General features: G+C 39.2%; 1 protein-coding gene across 3 annotated transcripts in view; it reads right to left on the bottom strand.

The window, feature by feature from the left end:
• ergic1 (endoplasmic reticulum-golgi intermediate compartment 1) overlaps nucleotides 1–24,326 on the bottom strand; it is a 134,708-nt gene that overhangs the window by 18,226 nt on the left and 92,156 nt on the right. For 2 of the 3 annotated variants that reach the window (XM_072590953.1, XM_072590951.1), the window contains exon 10: nucleotides 8,567–13,304. In XM_072590953.1, the coding sequence (XP_072447054.1) occupies nucleotides 13,197–13,304 (108 nt within the window). In that variant the 3' untranslated portion in view covers nucleotides 8,567–13,196. Of the gene's footprint in view, nucleotides 1–8,566; nucleotides 13,305–24,326 lie in introns of those variants that run through there. The other variant, XR_011963503.1, reaches the window with a different exon arrangement.

The raw sequence follows: 24,326 nt of genomic DNA on the forward strand, positions 1-24,326 counted from the left end.
TGGAAAACTTTTACTCAACTTAAACCAATTTTCATGAATATACATGTTAGGAGCAGTAATAGGCCTATAGTCAGCATTTGACTCAATAAGTTGTGGCTGGTCTATTTGTGACCTCAATTCACATAATCTTAATCAAGAGAGTCATACAGTCATAGAGATGAACAGCATGGAAACAGATCCTTCGGTTCAACTCGTCCATGCCAACCAATTTAGTCCCACCTGCCAGCACTCGGCTCATATCCCTCCAAACCCTTCCTATTCATATATCCATCCAGATGCCTTTTAAATGTTGCAATTGTACTAGCCTCCACCACTTCTTCTGGCAGCGTATTCCACACACACCACCCTCTGCATGAAAAAGTTGCCCCTTAGGTCCCTTTTAAGTCTTTCCCCTCTCACCCTAACCCTATATCCTCTAGTTCTGGACTCCTCCACCCCAGGGAAAATACCTTGTCTCTTTACCCTATCCATACCTCTCATGATTTTATAAACCTCTATAAGGTCACCCCTCGGTCTCCGATGATCCAGGGAGAACAGCCACAGCCTATTCAACCTCTCCCTGTAGCTCAAATCCTCAACATCCTTATATAATCTTTTCTGAACCCTTTCAAGTTTCACAACATTCTTCTGAAAGAAGGAGACCAGAATTGCACGCAATATTCCAGAAGTAGCCTAACTAATGTCCTGTACAGCCGCAACATGACCTCCCAACTCCTGTACTCAATACTCTGACCTATAAAGGAAAGCATACCAAATGCCTTCTTCACTATTGCACTGCAGCAATTCACCAAGGCTCTATTGATAGCACCTATCTAATCTCCAACCAAGAAGGCAGATACATGGGTAAACCATCACCTGCACACCCCTTCAAGTTACATACCTTAAGGACTTGGAACTGTATTGTTGGTTTGTCCCCATTGCAGGTTGAAAATTATGGAACTCCCTTCCTAACTTTACTGTTGAAGGTGCTACACTCCAAGGACTGCAGTGGTTTAAGAAGCTGGCTCATCACCACCTTCTCAAGGGGAATTCAAGATAGTCACTAAATGCTGGCCCTAGCCATTAATGCCCATAACTTGTGAGTGAATAAATTTTAAAAAGTCATCATTTGTGTTGACTTTGTGCACATTAGATATTCTATGACATTGTGTACATCCAATGTTGTTCGACATTATGTACATAAGCTATTGTGTGGCTTTCAGTATATCAGATATTGTGTGCGATGTTCTGCACTTTAGACATTGTGTGGCATCTTATTGAATTAATCTACAATCACAGTTTTGTATTCATACCTGGCAAATCAATTAAAGTGAGTTTGGCAAACAAGTACATTTATTCATAAAATTATTTATATTCCAATTGTGCCAAGAACATAATGTTCAACTCCAGAATAAATTATGGTCACTAAATGGATTTGCCTCACAGTTATATTAACTCCTTCATATTCTAAGATACCTTTTGGATAGCTTAAATTAGTAACTTATCTATATGTATTTCTAAATTTTTCAGGTGCTTAAAGTACCTTTGAAGCGTGAAAATGTGAAGTCTGATTTTAATTGACCTTTCAAAGCCACTAGGAGCTGCTCAAACTGGGCTCTCTCCACAAGAGTCATTTGCAAGGAAATGAAATGAAAACAAGGTTTCATCCAACAATCTGTGGTCACAAAAGGAGGGTTCAGAAGTCTTATTCTCAACAAGGAAGCTCCTTTTCTACTACCTGTATTTATCTGGAAATCGATATTTTATAATTTTGTGTCAAACAGAAAAATGAAATAGTCCCAGGTCTATCCTATCAGATTATTTGCTTTTAAATTAATACCATTACAAATCATATATTAGTTACACTTTCCTCTCACTACTTGTAACTTCATTTATTGTAAAATATATGGCCCAAAAGTTACTCTGAAATGCAAAGTTGCAGCTACTTTTCCTGGATGATTATTGGCTTCATCTAGCAAAGCACTTGGAAATATTTACTAGCATTTCAGCCAAAAATGGTAATGGGACATAACTATATCTGTTAAAGGATCTGACCTTGGGTAATTGAGATTGGAAGCACAACACTTAAGCTTAGACACTAAAGTCATTTTCTACTTGAGATTATGAAGCACTCTTGTTAGCTTAAGTATACTTCAGCGCAATAATCAGAAGAATACAACAGAGAAGCAACCACAATGAATCAACCACTTAGTGAGACAGACTGGGAGATCTCAAGTGATTTAGAAGCAGAAAAGCATTGTAAGGTTTGATGGCTTTTCTAGTTCATTAATTACCTCAGTCAGTTTTCTTGGTCAACAAGGACTGAACTGACTAAACTTCAAAACTTAATGAAGTTCCAATGCTGCACGATTAACTAAATTAAACATATTATCACTAACTTAGTGTACAGGTAAAAATATAGGAGACGAAATGAAAGAAACCTGACATTATTATCTTGTCTTTACTGAGATTTAATGAAGATTAATAAAACAACGATTGAGTGTGGGGGTTGGGAGTGGGTGAAGGAAGGGAGACAGTCGGTGGAGATGGAGGAAAATACAGATTAAAATATCAAATTCTCGAGGTGTACTGCGGCAGTTACATTCCAGGCTACCTTATAAATATATTATTAATCACCAAGTCTAGGCAATAGGGTTTTGGATGAAGTAAGGACTCACCAGAAAAAATTGACAAAACCTACAACAGATGTTGTTTTTCTGATCCTGGTGGATTAGAAATGTTTACTGAGCTGCAACAATGTTTAAATAACATTGCAAATGTATTTAAAGCACACACTGTGTCAAATACTTTAAAAGCACTGGCTTTAATGCTGAAATCATGAAACGAGGAAACCTATTTTCTGGTAATTTTTTGTTCCTAATCAGCTTTTGACAAACCAAGTAAATTCATCCTTGTAGAGCAATTCAAGATGAAGCAGACTCCCTCTTCCAATGAATAGAGTAAGCTTCATTATACAATCTCATGGAAATGTTAGCACTGCTTTAAAAGTCTATTTTAATAGGCTCTCAAGGAATACTGATGTGATTTAAAAACTTCTATGAAGAGAAGCAAACCACAGAAGTGGAAAGATTTTGTACATTTGACTTCATTGAAAATATTCCTTTCATATCCCTTCTTCCCTCGCTTTCTTCACAATTCTTTTTAGTTGGTTATGGAATGTGGGCATTGCTGAGTAGGTGAGCATATATTACCCACACCTAGCTGTCTTGGTGAAGGTAGTCATGACTATCTTCTTGAATTGCTACAGTCCTTGGAGTAAACAAACACTTACAATGCTGTTACAAAGGGAGTTCCAGGATTTTGACTCAGTGACATTGAAGACATAATGGTGCATGGCTCTCGGGGGAACTTGCAGACAGTGGCAAATCTATGAGTCTGTTGCCTTCAAAATGGTAGGAGTTGCAAGTTCGGAAGATGCTGTTGAAAGACCTTTGGCATGTCACTGCAGCATTTCTTGTAGACATTGTTGGAAAGGTGAATAAATGTGGAAGCTGGTAAAGCTGATGCAAATGAAGCGGGATATCTTGTCCTGGGCGGCATCAACCTCCTTGAGTGTTGCCCATTAAGGCAAGTGGAGAGTATTCTATCACACTCCAGAACTGTGCCTTGTATATTGTGGTTAGGCTCTGGAGAGTCAGGTGTTGAGTATTCATCACAGAATTCCTAGCCTCTGCCCTACTCTTGTAGCCACTTGTGGCTTGTGTTTTTCCATTCTTAACAGTGCTAACCCTCAAGATGCAGATAGTACAGGATTCAGGGACAGGAATATCATTGATTGTCAAGGGGCAATGTTGGGATTTTCTCTTGTTAGAAATGGTCATTCCTGTCTCTTCTGTGGCACTAGTGATATTTGCCACTCTTCAGCTTAAATCTGTATGTTTTGCTGCATTTGGACACGAGCTTCCTCAGAATCTGAGGAGTTGCAAATGGTGCTGATTGTTGTAAAATTATCAGTAAACATCCCTGCTTGTGACAATATGGTGGAGGGAAATATTATTGATGAAGCAACTGAGGATGGTTCGGCCAAAGACCCTACCCTAAGAATTTCCTGAGGCTAAGATCATTGACCTCCAACAACCACAACCATCTTCTTTGGTGCTAGGTATGACTCCAACCAAGTTTTCCCTTTGATTTCCATTTCCATCTTGTTTTGCAAGAGCTCCTTGATGTCACATTTGATCAAGGGTTGTTTTGATGTGAAGGGCAGTCACTCCCATCTCACCTCTGGAGATCAACTCTTTTGCCTTGCTTGGACCAAGTGTTGAGGAGCTGATGAAGGGCTCTTGCCCAAAATGTCAATTCTTTTGCTCTTGGATGCTGCCTGACCTGCTGTCCTTTTCTAGCACCACACTCTCGACTCTGATCTCCAGCATCTGCAGTCCTCACTTGCTCCCAGGTGTTGAGGGGCTGTGGCATTGCCCAAACTAATTGTTAGGGAAAAGGTAATTGCTAAGTAAGTGCTGCCTGAACACTGCTAATGATCCCTTCCAATACTTAGCACATGATCAAGTGTAGACTAATAGGCTGATAATTGGCCATTATGGATTTATCCTACTTCTTGTGCACAGTACATACTAGGCATTGTTCCATATCGTCAGGACATGTCAGTGTTGTAAATGTACTGGAATAGTTTGGCTAGGAGACCAGCAAATGCAAGAGCATAGCTTCTCTGCACTATTGCAGGAATTTTGACTGTGCCTATAGTCATTGCAGTATCCAGCATCTTCAGTCTGATCTTGTTATCATAATAACATCAATCAAGTTAATTGAAGGCTTGCACCTGTGATGCAGTGGATCTCAGGAGGATGTGGATGATCCTCTTCTGGCTGAAGAATGTTGCAAATGATTCAGCCTCATCGTCTGCACTGATGTGCTAGGCTCCATTATCATTGAGGATGGAAATATTTGTGCAGACTCCAGCTCTTCACAAATGGATTTGGCAGAATTCCAGAGCTCAGATATGACTCATTGGTTATAGGATTGGTTTAAGATCCAACTTGCTTTAATTTGCATTTATTTAATTTTTAAAATTCTCTGGCAAATGATAGCACTTGTTATCTGACTCTAATTGCCCTTTAACTGTGTAACTTGGTAAGCGATTTCAGAGGGCAATTGAGCACCAACCCCACTGCTGTGGTTCTCAAGTCACATATAGGCCAGACGATGTAAGGATGGCAGATTTCCATCCCTAACAGACATTAATGAACCAAGTTCATGTTTTACAATTGATGATAGCTGTCATTGTCAGTATATCAGAGACTAGTTTATGTTCCAAAATTATTAATTGAACTTACATTCCACCAGCTGCTATATTGGAATTTAAACCCACAATTCCAGAGCATTAGCCTAACATCCGGAGTTACTAACCTAGTCACTTTACCACGAAGCCACCGTCTTCCCCTAAAGGTAGACTAGGCAGTTGAAAATCCTGTGCTGTAACTTCACCAGGCTCATTTGTAGCACTCATGGTGCTGTCCCTGGAAAACTCTGCTGCACTTTTCATTCAATGTGGGTTAGTCACCTGGCTTGGTGGTAATGGTAGAGTGGTAGGTAAACCAGGCCATGAGGTTACAGATTCTGAGTGAATAAATTCCTGCTGCTGCTGCTGCTGAATACCCACAGTGCCTAATGGAGGCCCAGACTTGAGTTGCTCGATCAGTTCAAAGTCTGTCTCATTTAGCATGGAGGTATTGCCACATAACACAGAGGGCATCTTCAAATGTGAGGACATGACATAATTTCCACAAATATTGTGCAGTGATCAATCTTACTGAATTGAAATAGACACATCTATACCAGGTCCATTGGTGAGGATGGTGCAAACAGATTTTTACCTCTTGCTGGTTCCCTCACTTCTTGCCACGCACTCAGTCTAGCAGTTACATTCTTTAGGACTCGGCTAGCTCAATAGTACATCTCGGAGTCACTTTTGATGATGGGCATTGAAGTCCCCCACCCTCGTGTCATCCTTGTTGCTTCCTCTGTGGTGTTCAACATGGAACAGCTGAGTGAGGTCCATGTTTGAACTAATGCCATGAGACCTCAAGGGCTTTGCAGTTAAATGTTGAGAAATGCAGGAGTAATTAAAAATAGCTGTGGCACCACCTCTTGAAATAGTGATGGCTACAGATGCTGGAGATTAGAGTCGAGAGTGTGGTCCTAGAAAAGTACAGCAGGTCAGGCAGCATCCGAGGAGCAGGAGAATCAATGTTTCAGGCATAAGCCCTTCATCATGAATGAGGCTTGTGGGCCACGGGGGCTGAGAGATAAATGGGAGGGGAGGGGGAAAAGAGGCATGGGAAGGAAGGTAGCTGGGAATGTGATATGTAGTTGAAGGTGTGATTGGAAGTGATAGGTCAGAGGGGTGGGTGGAGCGGATAGGTGGGAGGGAAGGAAGATGGACAGGCAAGACTGGTCAAGGGGATGGTGCCAAGTTGGAGGCTTGGCACTGAGATAAGGTGGGGAGAGGGGAAATGAGGAAACTGGTGAAATCCACATTGAGCTCATGTGGTTGCAGGATCCCAAGGCAAAAAATGAGGCATTCTTCCTCCAGGCATCGAGTGGTAAGGGTTTGGCGATGGAGGAGGCCCATGACCTTGCATGTCCTTGGTGTGGGAAGGGGATTGAAAATGTTCAGCCACAGGGCAGTGGAGTTGGTGGGTGCAGGTGGCCCAGAGATGTTCTCTGAAACGATCCGCAAGTTGGCGCCTTGTCTCCTTAATGCAGTGAAGACCACATCAGGTGCAACGGATACAGTAGGCACCACTCTGCTGGGTGTGGGTCTTTTCTGCCATTAGATGATAGTAATATCTCAGACATTGTAAAGAAGGGTCACTGGATTCTCTTTTTTGCAGAAATGCCTCCAGACTTGCTGACTTGCTCCAGTAATTTCTGTTATGGTCAGTAAGCCTTAATTCTGAGAGTATGACCAAGTCAGTCTGTTGCTTTACTACACCTCATCTCCTGCCTGGGCAGCCTACAGCCCAGAGGACTCAACTTGGAGTTCTCCAGTTTCAAATAACCTCTCGCTGGTACCCTTCTACTGCTCCCTGCCACCAACCGGATTCATTCCTCCCATTGACCAATTAAGTCGTACCCTCTGCCGGTCTTCACCTATCCCCACTTCACCACCCTGTCCCCGCAACTCCCTTGATCTGCAGCTCCTGCTACAACCACCACCCAGTCCTGAAGAAGGGTTACACCCAAAAAGTCGACTTCTCCACCTTCTGATACTGCCTGGCTTGCCGTGTTATTTGAGGCCTCCAGCCGGTCTACTTTGGATTCTAGCATCTGCAGTCTTTTTTTTTAAATCTCTGACTAGTTTGTGGGAGATGCCTTCCAGTTTTTGGCTCAGGACCTCAGATGTTGGTAAGGCAGACTTTACACAATTGATAAGGATTTGTCTGCTGTTATCATTTCTGGTATCTAGGTCAGTGACAGATGCTATCATTTAGAATTTGTCAGAGTTTGGTACAACTGCTAGGCCATTTCAGGGGGCTATTAAGAATCAACCACATTGCTATGCATCTGGAGTCACATATAGTGTCATGATGCTGTGTGTTTGAGAGATTTTGTCCTGGTTTCTTTTGAGAGAGAGATTGAATGAGAGGTACCCAAGCTGGCAAGACCACTTGAGTAGAAAACTTGGAAGGACTTGGGTTTTGTTTTTAAAAAAGCAGCCAGAATGAATGAGCCCAGCTCTCTCAGATTAGGATTTCTAGGTTCTGGGTTCTCAGTAGCATCAGAAACTGTTGGGGTCTCTACAGAGTTGGACATTTCAGGGAATGTGTCTTAGCTGGAAATCTCTTTGAATTTTCTCTTGATGTTTTCTCCTTCTGGATTGGAGAACTGCCTGTGAGAATCTGTGTCTGAATTTGCCCTTTTTGCTAAGATGATATTTGTGGGATGTTACTATATTGGAACAGTTATTTAGTAAAATTTACTGTATTTGTTAAGTCATTCTAAATTCCTCTTTCTTTTGTTTATATTTTAATTATAGTGTTTAAATAAATTGTGTTTTGCCTAAAGTTGAGTACTTTGACCAGTTGCATTGCATCTGGAACACGGCAGTTCACATTTGCCTTTAAAATAAGAAAAGGTTATGATGGTAACCTAGACCCTAACATACTTTAAGGAACTCTGGTCTGCTTCATAACAATAGGACAGAACAAGCAAGCATGATAGATTTCCTTTGGTAAGGCAATTAGTGAACCATTAGCTTTTACAACAATTGACAATGGCTTCATTAGCCTAATTCCATGTATAACATCTGCCCTTTTGGGTTTTGAACTCATATCCCTCAAGCACTGGCCTAGACTTCTGGATTACCAGTCCAGTATCATTACCACTACACTACCACCTCCACCTAAATAAATACAACACAGTCTTCAGTAAGCTCTGGCATAGTGTCGCCTAAGGAATCTCTCAGCTGCTTTGTCAGATCTGCCTGTCTCTTAAGCATTTTACTGTGCCTGGTGTTGTGTTGGATTGCTGTGAGCAAAGGACAGCCAAGTGGCTGCCTGCTTCATTAAAAATAATGAAGAATACAGAGAGACTCCAGAAAATGAAAGATTGCAAAAGCCTTTATAATATTTCTTGGCTGACAATGATTATGATAACCAAGTATGTGAACAACGTTCAACATAATTAAATAGACCAAGTTTTATTTGCCACATTTCAATTACATACTGAATTATTATACATTTGTAAAATTGGATTATGCAATTTTTGTGTGTTGTATTTGTCATTCTTACCACAGGTAAGTCAGGCAATCACATAGGAATAGCACAGCAGAGAGAGCCTAGTCCTTCAGCTAGGGCTTGTCCTTGCAACACATAACCTGCCCATGTAGAAGTGGCTTACCTTTTGGTTTCTCTGGCTGAAGAAATTTACAACTAAAAATTCAAAGGTGCAACTTATCTGAAAGCTTACGGTATCTTTGATAGTTGCAGTGAACTAGGAATAAGAAATTTACAACAATCCTTGCTTAATTGAAATTAAATAATTGGCATTGAGATAAACCGGATTTCCTGGTATTGCCGAGGGACTATTACTTCAGATAAAATGCAGAAAGAGAATGAATGATACCGTCCCAGGAGGAATCCAGTTGTCTGGAGTGTTATCCTGTCAGTTGCTTAACAGAGCATCTAATTCCCATTGATCGAGAGGAGGCTAACGTTTCCTTCTGACTGGTGTACATCTTGAAAGTTCTGGGAGAAGTTAAAATGCTATGTTAAGTACACCAGAAATAATCTAAGTTAAGGCCAAAAAGTTAAATACTAACACACAGGAAAGTATCTTTGACATTTCGAAAATCCAAAAGAATAACAGGAAGTAAATTAAAATTAGAGATGTACTACCCAATGTGAACATGTCACATGCTGCAAGGACAAATCTCTCCCAAAAAGAACCAGTTCTCCCTTAGTTTCTTTTTGCATATTATTGGTCAGATCAACAGTATTGTATATAAAAGACTAATGAAAATACCAGTAGTATGTTTGGCACTTGTTATTATAATTCTGATGATATTAGAGAAAATGAAAGATAAATCATTCCTTCAGGCTTGATGTAATGCAAAACAAGTATCCCTAATCCAGTCCATTCCAACTTGTTTCCAATTGTGGTGCAACCTCAATGCTCGAAAATTACAATAAGAGGAGGATGGTGTTAGGAGTTTTTAAGTTTAAACATGCAATTTTCCCATGATGATTTGCAATACACCAGTTAGGCCTGAGGAATTAACCAGTTAGACTAAAGAACAATTCAGCACAGGAATGGGCCTTTGGCTCCCTCCCCACCAAGCTTGCGCTGCCACATTCACAACTATTGTTCGCAGTCGGTCGGAACTCTGGACCCAAACTTTTCGCTGGTGACTGCAGTGAGCATTGCACCCCACAGGTTTCAAAAGCCTGCCCTAATACATGATACACTGCAAATAGAGATGATTTGGAAAAATGCCAGGAAAACTAATTCTGGTAAAATGGCCTTTGACACTTGAATTCATTTATAGAGGAGGAGGGCCAGATTTTGTGGACACTGCTATAAACGCAATAAATTTTGGAAGTTTCTGGAAACAGAAACAAAAATCTGAAGCGAGACACGTTTCTGCCTGACAATGCCTTTAATTTGAAGCCTACATTAAACCCTGTACTAATTTCTGAACAGCCTACATTGCTATATCCACAAGAGATCAGGATATTGCAACATATTTAAACAGTCAATTAAATAATGCAAATATCAGCAGAATCAAACATAATAAAACTGGTTAAAAACAGTTAGTCTCTTACATGTTCTTCAAGTTCCACAAAATAAAATGCCAAAGTTGCATCCTACAGAATCAGTGGTTGTTTTGTCAAAGTGATAGCCTTGATTGTCAATACTATAAGTTTGTGCTGGTAAATACACCTTTGCGAAGAACTCAATGCAGCAATTGAAGCTGCAGTCATAAAGTGTAGCTAAATCCACACAACTCTTTGGAGTCCCATACTAAAAAGTTGCAAGTGGATTTTATTGCTAATATTTGCACAGGAACATCAATGCTCATGTCCAAGGTTACCACAGCACTTTGAATCCTAGATTTTAACACAATTGTTTTTGGGAATTTGACATTTTAACCAGCAAACAGAAGAATTCTCTCTGGTCTCGGGAGATTAATATCCTAACCTCACTTCTGACTGCAATGATTTCTATTTAACAAAACAAGAAGGATCAATATACAAAGTTCTTTTTAAAAACTAGAAGTACACCATCTTCCAAATTACGATCAGTTTGCATACTAATTTGCATAAAGGCAGTACTCAAACATCGCAGGTTTTAAACAAATTAACTGTCATAATGCAAAGAAATGCCTGAAACATTTGGGAAGATTGAGGTACCCTAATTTTATGCCTTATTCTACTTTTTTCCCCCAATTTAACTATTGATTGAAAGGGGAAATGCCATATTTCAAGTAGTTTTCATTAGATAGGAGATTATATACAATTTTTTCAGCATCACAAGTTCAATGTGGAATTTCTGCAGAATTCAGCCAACATTGGGATGGTGCTTTTTTTGGTTAATTTTCGATCTCCTTCACTGTCACAAATATTGTACATGTCAACTGAAAAGAACACAGACATGCATTCATCTCAGTTAAGAACAATGACAAACACAGCACTTTTCAATCCAAATGGATGGAAAATGATGGTAGAAGTTTTAACAAGGTTGTTGTCATCATGTGTTGTTTTTAGAAAAGACATTCTGCAAATAATACCATACTTGCTTCACACACATCCATCATTTTATACTTTGACAGGATTACTGCTACAGTGCATGGTTTCAGGAAACTGCTAGCTAGTATGGTAATTGCTGCCATGCAGAATAGACATAAGTGGCACCATTGCAGCAATATTAAAAGAATTTATTTTAAAATGTGGATCTACATCATTTCCAGAATGCAACCAGACAGTTCATGTAGTAACTTTCATATCATAGACAAATATAATATACTGAAAACAAATAAACTTGCCTCAAGTAAGGAACTATGTGAAACATTTTGGAAGATGAAATTGTTTTCTCATCCTTTAGAACCACAATACAATTAAAAGTGAAAAATACAGATTGTTTTGGTAAGCCTACTTTTGACAACAAAAAATGACTGCCGTCCCTTTTTCAGAAAGGCTGGAAACCAAACATGCTCAAAAGTAAGTGGGGGGAAAAAAAAATATTGCTGAGTACTTTGGAGAGAATCGGAAACCGCAAAATACTGAACAATTTTTTTTTATATGATCCTGCTTTAAATTTTTACTGCACAAATGTTTACTGAATTATATTTGCTTCTTCATAATTCTGGAGCACCCAATATTGTGTTTTAAATGACTTCATTATAAACTTTAAAAATAATTTAGATGATGGAATCATACTGCTTTTCAAGACATTTGGCACTATGTATTGGAGAAAAATATTTAATATCACTGTTCATCTATTCCACCAGAAAGATACAATTTTCAACAGTTTTCTCAAGCAATTTGTTTCAATTTTAGTACATTATAACTGGTTTTCTATCAGCTAAGTATCTACGGAATTAACAATAACTGAAACAGAAGGTTTACATATCATTATTATAGCTGCACCTTGAAAGTTTGAGTGTCACTGTATTTTCACTAACCATAAGGGAGAAAAAAGCATTAATTTCTGTTTGATGATTCACTTCAGATAAATACAGCTTTTTTAAACCCATCAAGTAATTGCTTAGAGTTATCTAAAATTCCAGCATGGAGGTTATTCGTATTCAAAGAAGTTTGAATACATTAAAGTACAAGTAAATATCTATGGACCAAATGGCATACCAATATAAATATAGATCCTAATTTTTAACTTTAAGCTCTGATTATAGCCCTCAAAAAGCAGTCTCAAAATTTATGTGCAAGTGTTCTTTAAAACAAAACTACCAACATACCCTTCAAAATATGCATGTGTGTTATACATACAGACAGTAAGACAAAAAAATGCAAATTAAACTTCTGATCCCTTCTGGAAAATACTGCCAGGGGAGGTGGTGGAAACATATGATAGCACAGTTTGAGAGACATTTAGCTAGGCACATGAACTGGCAGGGAATAGAGGGATACGGACCATGTGCAGGCAGATGGGATTAGTTTAAAATAGCATCATGGTCAGCACAGATATGTCGGGCCAAAGGAAGACACAGACGAAAGATGATACATATAACAAAAAAAGTGATATCCAAATCGATCTGTTAAGTGGCACGTTGAACTTGGTTAAAAGAACTAAACAAATCTAACTTTAGTCATGTTGCATAAAAATGTAAAACAAAACAAAAAGGTGTCTCTTCATTGTCCACTTTTCTGTAAGCTTTAAGATCAGGAAAGGCAAATTCTATTTTTCTCAACAACTTTCAGCTTTAGATTTTTTTTTCAACAATGTTACCAATTTACGTCAGAAAATAATGTAATCTTATTAAAGACAGGCGTGCAGAAGTTATTTTTGTCATTCAAAAATATTTGCAATTTAGATATTCAAACTTCCTGCGCAACAGATTTCACTTCTTAATGACTACAGAATGAAACAGAATTACCCAAAATCTAGCTGTAACTTTGAATGACTCTGGTTGGTAGTCCAGTTTAAATAAAAATCTCAATTCATTTTAAATCAATTACTTGCATACTGGACTGGCTCAGTAATTGCATACATTGTTGCTAGTGTATTTTGCCCAGTTGAATCTTCTTCCAGGCTTCAGATGCTGTAAAAATGCAAGAGTCTATGATCCCAGCAACTGTAAATGTTCCTCCAATGATTGCACAAATCTGGGGGTGAAAAATGTTATTGATCAGATTATGCAATTTCAAAATACTAATATTTCTCTGCACAACATTAACAGACATGATATTTTATAAGGACAACTCAAAATTAGCATTTCCCCAAAACAACTGGATGCCAGAAATTAAATGGATTTGTGCATCTTGAACCAAACAATATTACTGAATCAAGAATGTACTCTAATCCAAAACTGCCATATACATCAAGTTAAAGACAAGTGAATATACTCTTTACAAAGTGATCTCAGATATCACCTCTCTCCCAAAAGGCATACTGCTCAAACACCACAGAAACAAGGCTGAATTTGAGAGTGAAGATTAAATAAAATAAGAGACAATACACCTCATGAAGAGCCAACAAAACACATTTCCACTGATCACTGTAGCTCGTTACTACTCAAGTGGTGGCCCCTGCCAGACGACAAGTAGTCCCACTAGTCTAAGTCAGAACTGTCAGGGTCATGAAGGTATGGTTACAGGGAGAGTGAAGGGAGATCCAGGAGCAAGGATAACAATGCCAAGCAAGGAAGTAGCATCTGAGAAGCATCAGGATATGCCTGATGTGGAAAGGAGTTAGTGAACCCCCATTTCTCTCCTGTGGCTCAAGCAAGGTGATCTGCTGGGCCACTCCTCAATCTGCCACATCCCATAACTCCTCTTGTCGAAAAATTGCAGAATGGCAAGATAGGGTTTCAATCAAGATAAGGGCATGTGAATCACCTAAGCCTCACCTACATTCCCTAAAGCTCTTAAAATTACAGATCTATCAGGGGATGTAGGAAAGCAACAGGAAGACCAGTACAAATTTGAGTATTTTGCCAATACCAATGTCTGCATACCTGCCGGTGGGTTACAATGAATTATAACATACTTTGTAACAAATCTCCCAACAAAATGTTATAATCTCAGTTCATGTCGTTACTGGATAAGTCTGATCCCAGATAGAAACCTGGTTTGCCAGACCATATTTTGATGCTTTGGTTTTAACAAAGTTGTTTCTCACTGAAAAAGAAACACTCAATTCTTCAGATTTTGTTTAAACAGTAAAATAGAAGCTTATAAACAAAAAAGTGATAAAGTATAATAAACTAAACTTGTGACATAAATTCAAAGAAAGTACAATTCCATTAAGCCCAAAAATACTGAAACCAGAGATAACTTTCTCCTGGAACGACTATATATTAAACATAATTAGCTTTAAGTATCTTTTTCAGAGTTTTATTCCATCACTTCTGGTTTAGGTTTGACACTAACTCTTTAATTTAGGTAATCTAGTTTGGAACCAGTTGTATCTTATTGATTATTAGATGCTTGATTGAGATTGTTAACCTGGACCCAGAGTGCTACCTGACCAATACAATAAATAAGGGATTCAGACTCTCCTCACCTCAGGAACTGACACCGAGCTGGCTGGCTGCAGCCAACGTCCTGTGTGCATGTAAATAAAGGGTGACTTGGTGATGGGACACTGGCCTCTGTGCTGCTATTTCATCTAGTTTCACATGTCCTTTTCTTCTTAGGAACACCACTATCCAAACATCTTCATCAAAAGGACTTCACAGGACTGCCTAAAAGTACAGTAAGTCTGAAAAAAAAAACTCTAATCTACCGGTGTTGCCCCCCCACCCCACTCCAAACCTAAATAAGAACAAATTCAAGAAATATCTAAGAACCCTTAAGATCTTGTTGGGTCACAAACAAAGTCCATTAGTACTGCACCAAAAAACATTAATTCTAAAACAAGGCCTTAAAAAATTATTTTAAAACAAATCATTATGGCTACAGAAATACTTAAGTAATAATTAACTTCAGACAGACAAAAATCTACATGTTACTTACTCAAACACCCAAATTACAATACATAAATCTTTATAAATTTCATCTACATCACCATATAGAAAATAACAAAGAATACCATACTGATGAACATCAATTAATCAAATACACTCCTGACCAGTATTTTTCTTTCCCTGAAAATGGTGTGCTATAGCTTAAGATTGAAGTCTCACTTAACATTGCTTTCATGACCCCATCTATTTGTAGATTAGGAGTACAGAAAAGTCCAAACTTGATCTCCTACAGCTCTCTGTATTGAAGGACAAACAACACAGGCGATCAACATTTCTACTCTCTTCGAAAACAAGTGTCAGGTAATAGCCATCTGTAAAAAGTGGGAATGTAACCAACTCCTCTAAAGCGTAGTGGCATTACTATTGCGAAATCCCCTTAGTGGTCAATACTAATCAAACTCTTAACTGTATCAGGCATTTAAATACAGTGGCAACAAGAACAGATCAGAGGTGAGAAATTCTTAACTTGCCTCCCAAGCCCTCAAAACCTGTCCACCATCCACAAAACACAATTCAGGAGTGTGGCTGAATATTATCTGCTTGCCTGGAAGTCTGCATCTCCAACAACACTCAAGCAGCTCAACACCATCCTGGACACTTGAATCTGCAGCCCATCCACCATCTTGAACATTTATTCTGTCCACCATTGACACATACTGGCAGTATATGTGCCACATATAAGATGCCATGTCTCTTTTGGCAATGCCCTCCAAACTGTCTAGAAGGACAAGGACAACAGACAACCATTGGAACACCACCAGCAGCAGGTTCTTCGACTTGGAATTATGTCACTGTCCTTTCACTCTCATGATCAAAAACCTAGAAATCCCTTCCCAAAAGGACTGTGGATGCACTTAAACTGCCAATACTACAGTAATTCAAGAAGATTTCCCACCACCACCTCAAGCGCAACAAATGCTGGTCTTGCCAGAGAAGCTCACATTGCATGAAAGAATAACAAAAAATGTCAAAATTACTGATAGAATGAAGAAAGATATTCTGTTATTCATCTTAAACTAACACAAAGCAGTGATGAAAATTGTAGGCAGCACCCCCGTTATAATTCCTTTCCAGTGAACTCAATAAAATATTTAACCTTCACCCTTCCACTTTGTCTCAGATCTGAAATGACTTTTACCAGAAATCAGCTATATATCAATTTTGGAGTATTTTGTGAAGGGCTTCTCTCCATGAGCCAAGCGAATTTCCTCATGCTATGCAGACATGAGACAAGTTGCAGAGAATAGCATGAGGAAATAGCCAGGAGTCACCCTGCACAGTACACATTGTTGGAGGGGAATGAGAAACAAATGCTTCTGAGGGCACATTGCAAAGACAACTGCACATTTGTAAATGTATTGCTTTTTAAGAACAAACATACAAGTTACTTAACTAGAACCCTCTGGAAGGAAGTGCTACTCTTTCCCCAACACCTAAGATAGCATAACATTTTCCAATTGCACAATGTGGGTGCATCGCATTAAAATCACTTCTTCGCATCAATAGCAAAAACAAAGCAAGAAGCATCCAAACTGAAGTTGCACATGCCTCTGTAAATGACAGAGACTACTTGCCTTCCAAGCAGCAAAACATTTACAGTCACTGAGTGATCAGTGCACCCAGCTCACATCTATTGGGACTGGGAGTCAGTTAAGTACTGTCCAACTTCATGTGCCTGACAACGTTTCGCCACATTATGCAAGTGGTGATGCTCCTCCTGCTCAATATCCTGATCGTTATCCTCAGAAGACACCTGTCATTCTCCCTGTCCTGTACTTCGGTCCATCACAAAAAACTTCTAAGTGCACAAACTGAGAATCAAGTGAGAATAGTTTACTCTTCACTTCTCCAGCATTTGTGTGCATTCTGCACAAATCCCATTTTTATTTTACTTTGAATAGAAAATAAATCTCATGGTAGCTATTCATGATTAATATGAAAGTCCATCAACAGTATAGGTTGTAATTTGTCCGCAAATTTAATATTCTTCAGTCACATAATAGTTGTACAGTACTCCCTTAATATTTTTTGACAATAACTGCCAAAACTAGGATTTTATTCCACACACACACCATTTTGGGGATAAAAATAAAAGCTTACAGCTCAGCAAGGTGGTACTAGAATATTAGAGTAGTTATTAAAGTGAGCTGCAGAAGACATTTTTGTACCCACTGAGGCAAATTTAGATTGTTTGAGATTTTTGATTATGCAAATTCCATGTTCAGCGGGACTGGAAATTACATGGATGTGGAAAGTTTGCAGCAGTGCATTGAGCATCAGTATGCAGAATGTAACATGTCACTGAATCTTCGACCACCAGTTTCCTGCCATTCTGAACATGAAAGGGAGGATTTTTGTTTTAGGATTGAGATCCTGGCACAGAGATCGTGGGCAGGTCCCAACCTGTCACCAGTTGGTCCCATCTTTCACTGCTCACATTACAGACACAGCAGACAGGAAAATTCAATTAGTACTTAAGTGTCTTTTAATTGCTTCAATTTAACTACCTGCCTGTGAAAATGACCAGGGTGGGGGCAGCTAACTGGCCAGCTCAGTTATCATCTGATGAATGTTAATTTAGAACTTGCATTCTCTTAAGTTGCGACTGAAACTTTATTTTTATACAAAATAATTAAACCATGTTCTGCATTAGAATGCAATCCTAAGTGTCCAAGGGATGAACTAATGAAAATGGAAACTGCATTATATATTACAATGTAATCTATTTGCATTTAAGCCTACTCAGTGATTCATGGTGTTTACACTACGATTAATCTCTATTCTATATCTGACAGAAGTTCGGGTAAGATCACATGGTTCAGATGAATATGCATTATTTTAAAATCATATCAAGGGAGGAGTTTTTCAAAGTATATGAACACTTGCAAGTTTAACTTTTAATAATTTATGAAATTAAATTTGCCACCTACTGTAATTGGTGAGCATATATTTACTGCGTAGGTGTAAAAGCTCCCGCTTCATCCCAATGCCTACTCTATAAACAATACACCATCTGCTATCCAGCAGATAATCTCCCTAGAAACAGCCCTGGACAGCTTTCAGTGCACTACGATGATTCACAGGCTACCATGGCAACAATGATGCAAATCCTCACGATTAGCACCATCAGCTAAATTTGTCCTATAAGAATGATGTCCTTCGACTTACAGTATTCAAATCAGAAGTACAGCATTCTATAGAAATCTTAATCATCAATCTATATTGTCGTCTTATTCCATACTTCTACTCTTAAATTTAGTCAGACAGCTGCATCAAATTCAGAATTATAAATGTCCTACAGCTTCACCAGATATATATCAGAGATCCTGGTCACTTCCTCAAGTATAACCATTCTTATCAAGGGCTTGGTTCTCAGCTTTTGGAATCTCTTCCAATCCATAAATACAGTGCTCAGTTTCAATTTACATCAAAAGGTCATCTCTGTCCCTCCTCTGAAAGTTCCACATGATAACCGACTGGAACTCTAAGTGGAGAACCAAAATGACCAATCAAGCACATGATCCATACATTTTTGAAACTGACCTGCTGAAACGACAAGAATGTGACAAGGCAACTCAGAAACATTTGAGCTGAGGTTACTTTGGTAAGTTTTTAAAATGATCTGCAGGTCATAGACTTGTACTGATATAACAGCGACAGCAAGTTACAAAGTACTTCCCAAACAACATTTAAGCTCCAAGTTACTGCAAAGTTACTGCTCCAATGAACAGAGGTCACTTAAAACACGTGTGACATATGCAGGTTGCAAATCCATTTGCTTAGTATCTGCAGTATGATGCTATCCACCACCAACCACTCCAGCACACTTTCTCAGCAATATTAGTAGCTCCATCTGGTTTCTCAGTGAGTTTACAGTACAACAATGCAATAGTACTTCATTTGGCCACTTAAGTACAGACAGTCAAAAATAAAAAGGACAAAAGGAATTGATAGCTTGAACAATTTCCAAGTCCAAAATAAATAATTTTAATTAACAGGCTTCTTTTGAAGTACTTTCTAATCCTCTGAAAGCAAGTAACAACCATACAAGGCAACTATAAAATTGAAGATTGGATCACTCATTTTCATTTTCTGGAATTGTTTGATTACATCACAATTAGAAGAAAGCTTGAGCAAAACAGAGGTACGTTACAAAATTACTAAAACTTTTGATTAAACCATAATTCTAGTTTAAAGTGGCTATACATTTGTTGGGTGATATGCATAACATACAGATTTGAAGTCAACTCGTAGATACGTCTATACAAAAAACTCAAAGAATGGATCTATTTAACATTGAGCTTAGCAGTATCTGCAATGAACAAAAATGAAATCACTGGATTAGAACCTAAAATAACTAGCAGTGTATTCAGAACTGAAGATTTCTGAACACACTATTACAATACTCTATTCCAAATGTATAGGCCTCAATGCCACACCAGTAGTTATGGCAGAAACTGTAAAATTTGCCATCACCATTCCTCTGAAACTGAGATCATGAAAGCACAAAGAGGGATGATGCGGTCCATTGAGCTCCATGTCGAGCAAGCCCGTCAGACCAATTCTCCTGCTCTATTGCCATTGCCTTTTAAGCTTGTTTTCCCCAGATGCCCATCTAATTTCCTTCTGATATCAAATTATCATTTCTATTTCCACCTCATAAGTGAATTCCACTACAATAATACTTGATTAATAAATAATTTATTCCTCACATCCCACCTGCGCCTCCTGCCAAAAACTTTAGATCTGTGGACACCCGGTCCTTCCACCACTAGCTAATAGGAATTGTTTTCTTGGTCTATCTTATCGAAACAGAACATAATTTTGTACAGTTTGAATATTTCTCCCCTCGATCTCCTTAGCTCCAGGAAGAACAGCCCTAGCTTCCTTCTCTAACTAAACCTTGTACCACTGTAACTAGAATCTGCCATCTCTGAACTCATTCTGAAAAATCTCTTCTGCACACCATAAGGATCTTACCACGTGGTGACCAGCTCTACATGCACTATTACAGTTGTGATATAATCAGAATTTTACTTCATTGTTGTTGTATAAATACCTTTACTGCTTCCTTTTATGTCCTCTGCCTGAAAACAGATGTAACCAATAGTGCCTCAGCCCTCAAGGTAGGGCAGGGAGCAAGGATGGAGAAAAAACCCAGTCAGACCGCAGAACAAGGCTATACTGTTGGCACTAATTTGATTCACACTAGTTAGTCTGGTCTCACCTGAACCAACTGCCCTAGCCACTCAGAAGACAAAAGTTGCTCTGCCAGCTGTAGCTTGGAGCTAGAAACACTGCCAATAGAAGGCTCAATTTCTTTCCATCATGTGGTTGACCAGGAATCTGTCCTGCTTTTACTACCTGCCACTGGTGCATTTGAAAGGATTTAAAGTTGATATCCACCTTACTTCACGATGTTAATGAATGCACCTTCCTTGGCTATCGATTTGCAATTTGAGCATGGTGCTTCTGTTCAGAGGCACAGACACCAACCATAGCAACACAATACCACCACAAGACTTTGGTTTGGAAAGGCCAAAATTCCATATTTGATTAGTGACTCTCTAAATACATCTTGTCGTCTTCCAAGATCTGTGAACCAAAAGCCCAGATTCCTCTATTATGTCATAACCCTTTTGTACTGAACCATTAAGTGTATGAATTAAAGCATCAATCCCTTTCACTAAAAGACATCATCTGACTCTTTTCGTTCTGCTAATCAATCTTTATCCTATTGTAGTAGATTAGCATCATCCTATCGTTTGCCACACCTTACAGCTTAATAATGAGCAAAGTTTGAAACATTTTATAGATTTATTATCCTCAAGTCTGAAAAAGCAGCAATTTAATTTAACACTCTGCTTTCTGCCCTTAAGCTTTTTTGTCCCCCAAACTGGAGTTCACACTGACCTATCTTTAATAGAGTCATAGAGACTTTCAGCATGGAAATGGACCCTTCAATCCAGTTCATCCATGCCGACCTGATATCATGAACTCATCTAAATCCATTTGCCAGCACTTGACCCATATCCCTCTAAACCCTTCCTATTCATATATCTGTCCAAATTCTTTTTATATATTCTGATTGCACCAGCCTCCACCAGTTCCTCTGGCAGCTCATTCTGTACACACACCATGCTCTGCATGAAAATGTTGCCCCTTAGATCCTTTTTAAATCTTTCCCCTCTCACCATAAACCTATGCCCTCTAGTTCTGGACTCCCCCCACCCCAGGGAAAAGGCTTTATCTATTTATCCTATCCATGCCCCGCATGATTTTATAAACTTCTATAAGGTCACACCTCAGCCTCTGACGCTCCAGGGAAAACAGCCCCGGCCTATTCAGCCTCTCCCTGTAGCTCAAATCCTTCAACCCGAGCAACATCCTTGTAAATCTTTTGTGAACCCTTTCAAGTTTCACAATCTCCTTCCAATGGGAGGGAGACCAGAATTGCACACGATATTCCAACAGTGGCCTAACCAATGTCCTGTACAGCTACAATATGACCTCCCAACTCCTGTACTCAATGCTCTGACCTCACCAAACATCATCTTCACTGTATTATCTACCACCCAACTCTACTTTCAAGGAGCTATGAACCTGCACTCCACGGTCTCTTTGTTCAGCAACACTCCCCAGGACCTTACCATTAAGTGTATAAGTCCTGCTAAGATTTGCTTTTCCAAAAAATGCAGCACCTCACATTTATCTAAAGTCCATCTGCCACTCCTCAGCTCATTGGCCCATCTGATCAAGATCCCGTTGTGCCCTGAGATAACCTTTTTCACTGTCCACTACACCTCCAATTTTGGTGTCACCTGCAAACTTGCTAACTCTGCATCCTACGTTCACATCCAAATAATTTATATAAATGACAAAAAGCAGTGGACCCAGCACCAATCCTTGTAGTACACCACTGGTCACAGACCTCCAGTCTGAAAAACAATCCACCACCACCCCTCTTGTCTTCTGCCTTCAAGCCAATGTATCCAAATGGCTACTTCTCCCTGTCTAACCAGTCTACCATGACAAACCTTGTTGAATGCCTTACTGAAGTCCATGTAGATCACATGAAGGGCTTTTGCCCGAATTTTCCTGCTCCTCGGCTGCTGCCTGACCTGCTGTGCTTTTCCAGCACCACTCTAATCTAGACTCCATGTAGATCACGTCCACCGCTCTGACCTCATCAATCCTCTTTGTTACTTTTTCAAATACCTCAATTAAGTTTGTGAAACATGATGACCCATGCACTATCCGTAATCAGTCCTTGTCTTTCCAAATGCATGTAAATCTTGTCTCTCAGGATTCCCTCCAACAACTTACCCACCACCGATATCAGGCTCATCGGTGTATAGTTCCCTGGTTTTTCCTTACAATTTTTCCTTAGTAATGACACTATGTTAGCCAACTGCTAGTCTTCCAGTACCTCACCGATGACTATCAATGATACAAATGTCTCAGCAGTGGACCCAATTACATCCCTAGCTTCCCACAGATTTCTAAGGTACATCTGATCAGGTCCTGGGGTTAATGTAATGAGCCTCAATTTTACTCAGCAGTCCTTAGTGCATTACTTTGTCAAAAGCTCTTAAAAAAAAGACAACATATTTTGCACTTCCATCATCAACCTTCTCCGTTACTTCATCAAAAAAATTACATTACATTCAAACAGTTTGAGTTTACAAATCAATGCCACTCTGATGAATTAACTCAGACATTTCTCCAAGTACAGACTGATCTTTCCTAATTGTCATTTCTAAATTACTAATGATGTTAAATTAGCTGGCTAGTCTTTGCTAGGAATTTCCTTACATCTTTTCTTGAAGTAGGGTTTCACATTTGCCACTCTCCGATCCTCTGTAGTAGGGAAGATTGAAAAATTATGGCCAAACCTTTCATATCACCAGCCCACCTTTCACTTAGCAATCTGGAATCTACATCATTCAGATCAAGCAATTTATCCAGATTTTCCAATATTCCTGCATCTTAATTTTCATTCTGCCATCTCACCTTCTATCAATGATTTGTCTGCAGCTTCCACTAGTAAACACTGATCGAAGTGTTTATGAAGTACCCTTAAACTACCCTTCAATTTAAGTTTTGCCTTATGCCTCCAGGACAGATAACGTATTATATGCTTGAATAGGCTTTTCCTCTCCTTTTGCTATTTGTTTACTACAGGTCATTCTGCTGTAACGCATGTTTCGTTAACGTGAATTTGACAAATTGGGAACACTATTTCTCAAGGGCAAACTTTTAAAGTGTGTATTGGTTAGAACACAATTCTACCCATTCATTTAAGTGGTGCTGCTAACACATGATTTTCTTATAACACAGAATTGCATGAGAATAGAATTACCACATTATAGCAGAACCAACTGCACTTACATGCCAGATGATGATTTTGGGGTCCCGTTCAATGTTAACTGTCTTTTTGTCAGTCTTATTTTCCTCTTCACTTCCCCTCTCAACTGACTGTATTTGGCCTGTTTCTCCTGAGGAATTCACCCAAGATATATCCCCACATTCTTTTATTTTTATTTCATTTGTATCATTTATCTCCATTATCATCCAACAAACCCTGGATTTGGTCTTCCTGCTTATTCCGCTTGTTGACATACCTAGCCTGTACCAGAAAGACTTATTCCTTAAAAACCACCCACTGTTCTATTACCGTTTTCCCTGTGGAACTTTGGCTCCATTTTATCCTGGTAAGATCCCTTTCATCCCACTGAAGTTAGTCCTTCACTTTAGAATTTCCACATTAAACTGTTCCTCGCTCTTCACCTATGGACTGTGGGACCCCAACATTGAGACCAAATGAGAGCTTAATCTGCAGGCCTGTGTGGATCTCATTAATCCACCAAGCAGCGTAATAATAATACAGCCTGACAGATAAGGTTTACGGTCACTCTAGCCCTTCAGCAGAGAACAGGCAGACTGCCTCGTGACAGGAAATTAGCAGGAGAGCGCCAAGTCTCACAGGATTATTGAGGTGGCATTACCAGCTGAGCTTCACCAATATCAGTTCCTGAGCTCAAGCGTTGCCATTATTTGCTTTTCCTGAGGCCTGTTAATCATTCCTCATTTTCCGGCTGTCACACTTACCACATCTTTGCATCCCACCCCATCTCTGTATTTCTGTTACGACACGGAG

This window comes from Chiloscyllium punctatum, chromosome 20 (genome assembly GCF_047496795.1).
Source record: "Chiloscyllium punctatum isolate Juve2018m chromosome 20, sChiPun1.3, whole genome shotgun sequence".
Taxonomy (NCBI): domain Eukaryota; kingdom Metazoa; phylum Chordata; class Chondrichthyes; order Orectolobiformes; family Hemiscylliidae; genus Chiloscyllium; species Chiloscyllium punctatum.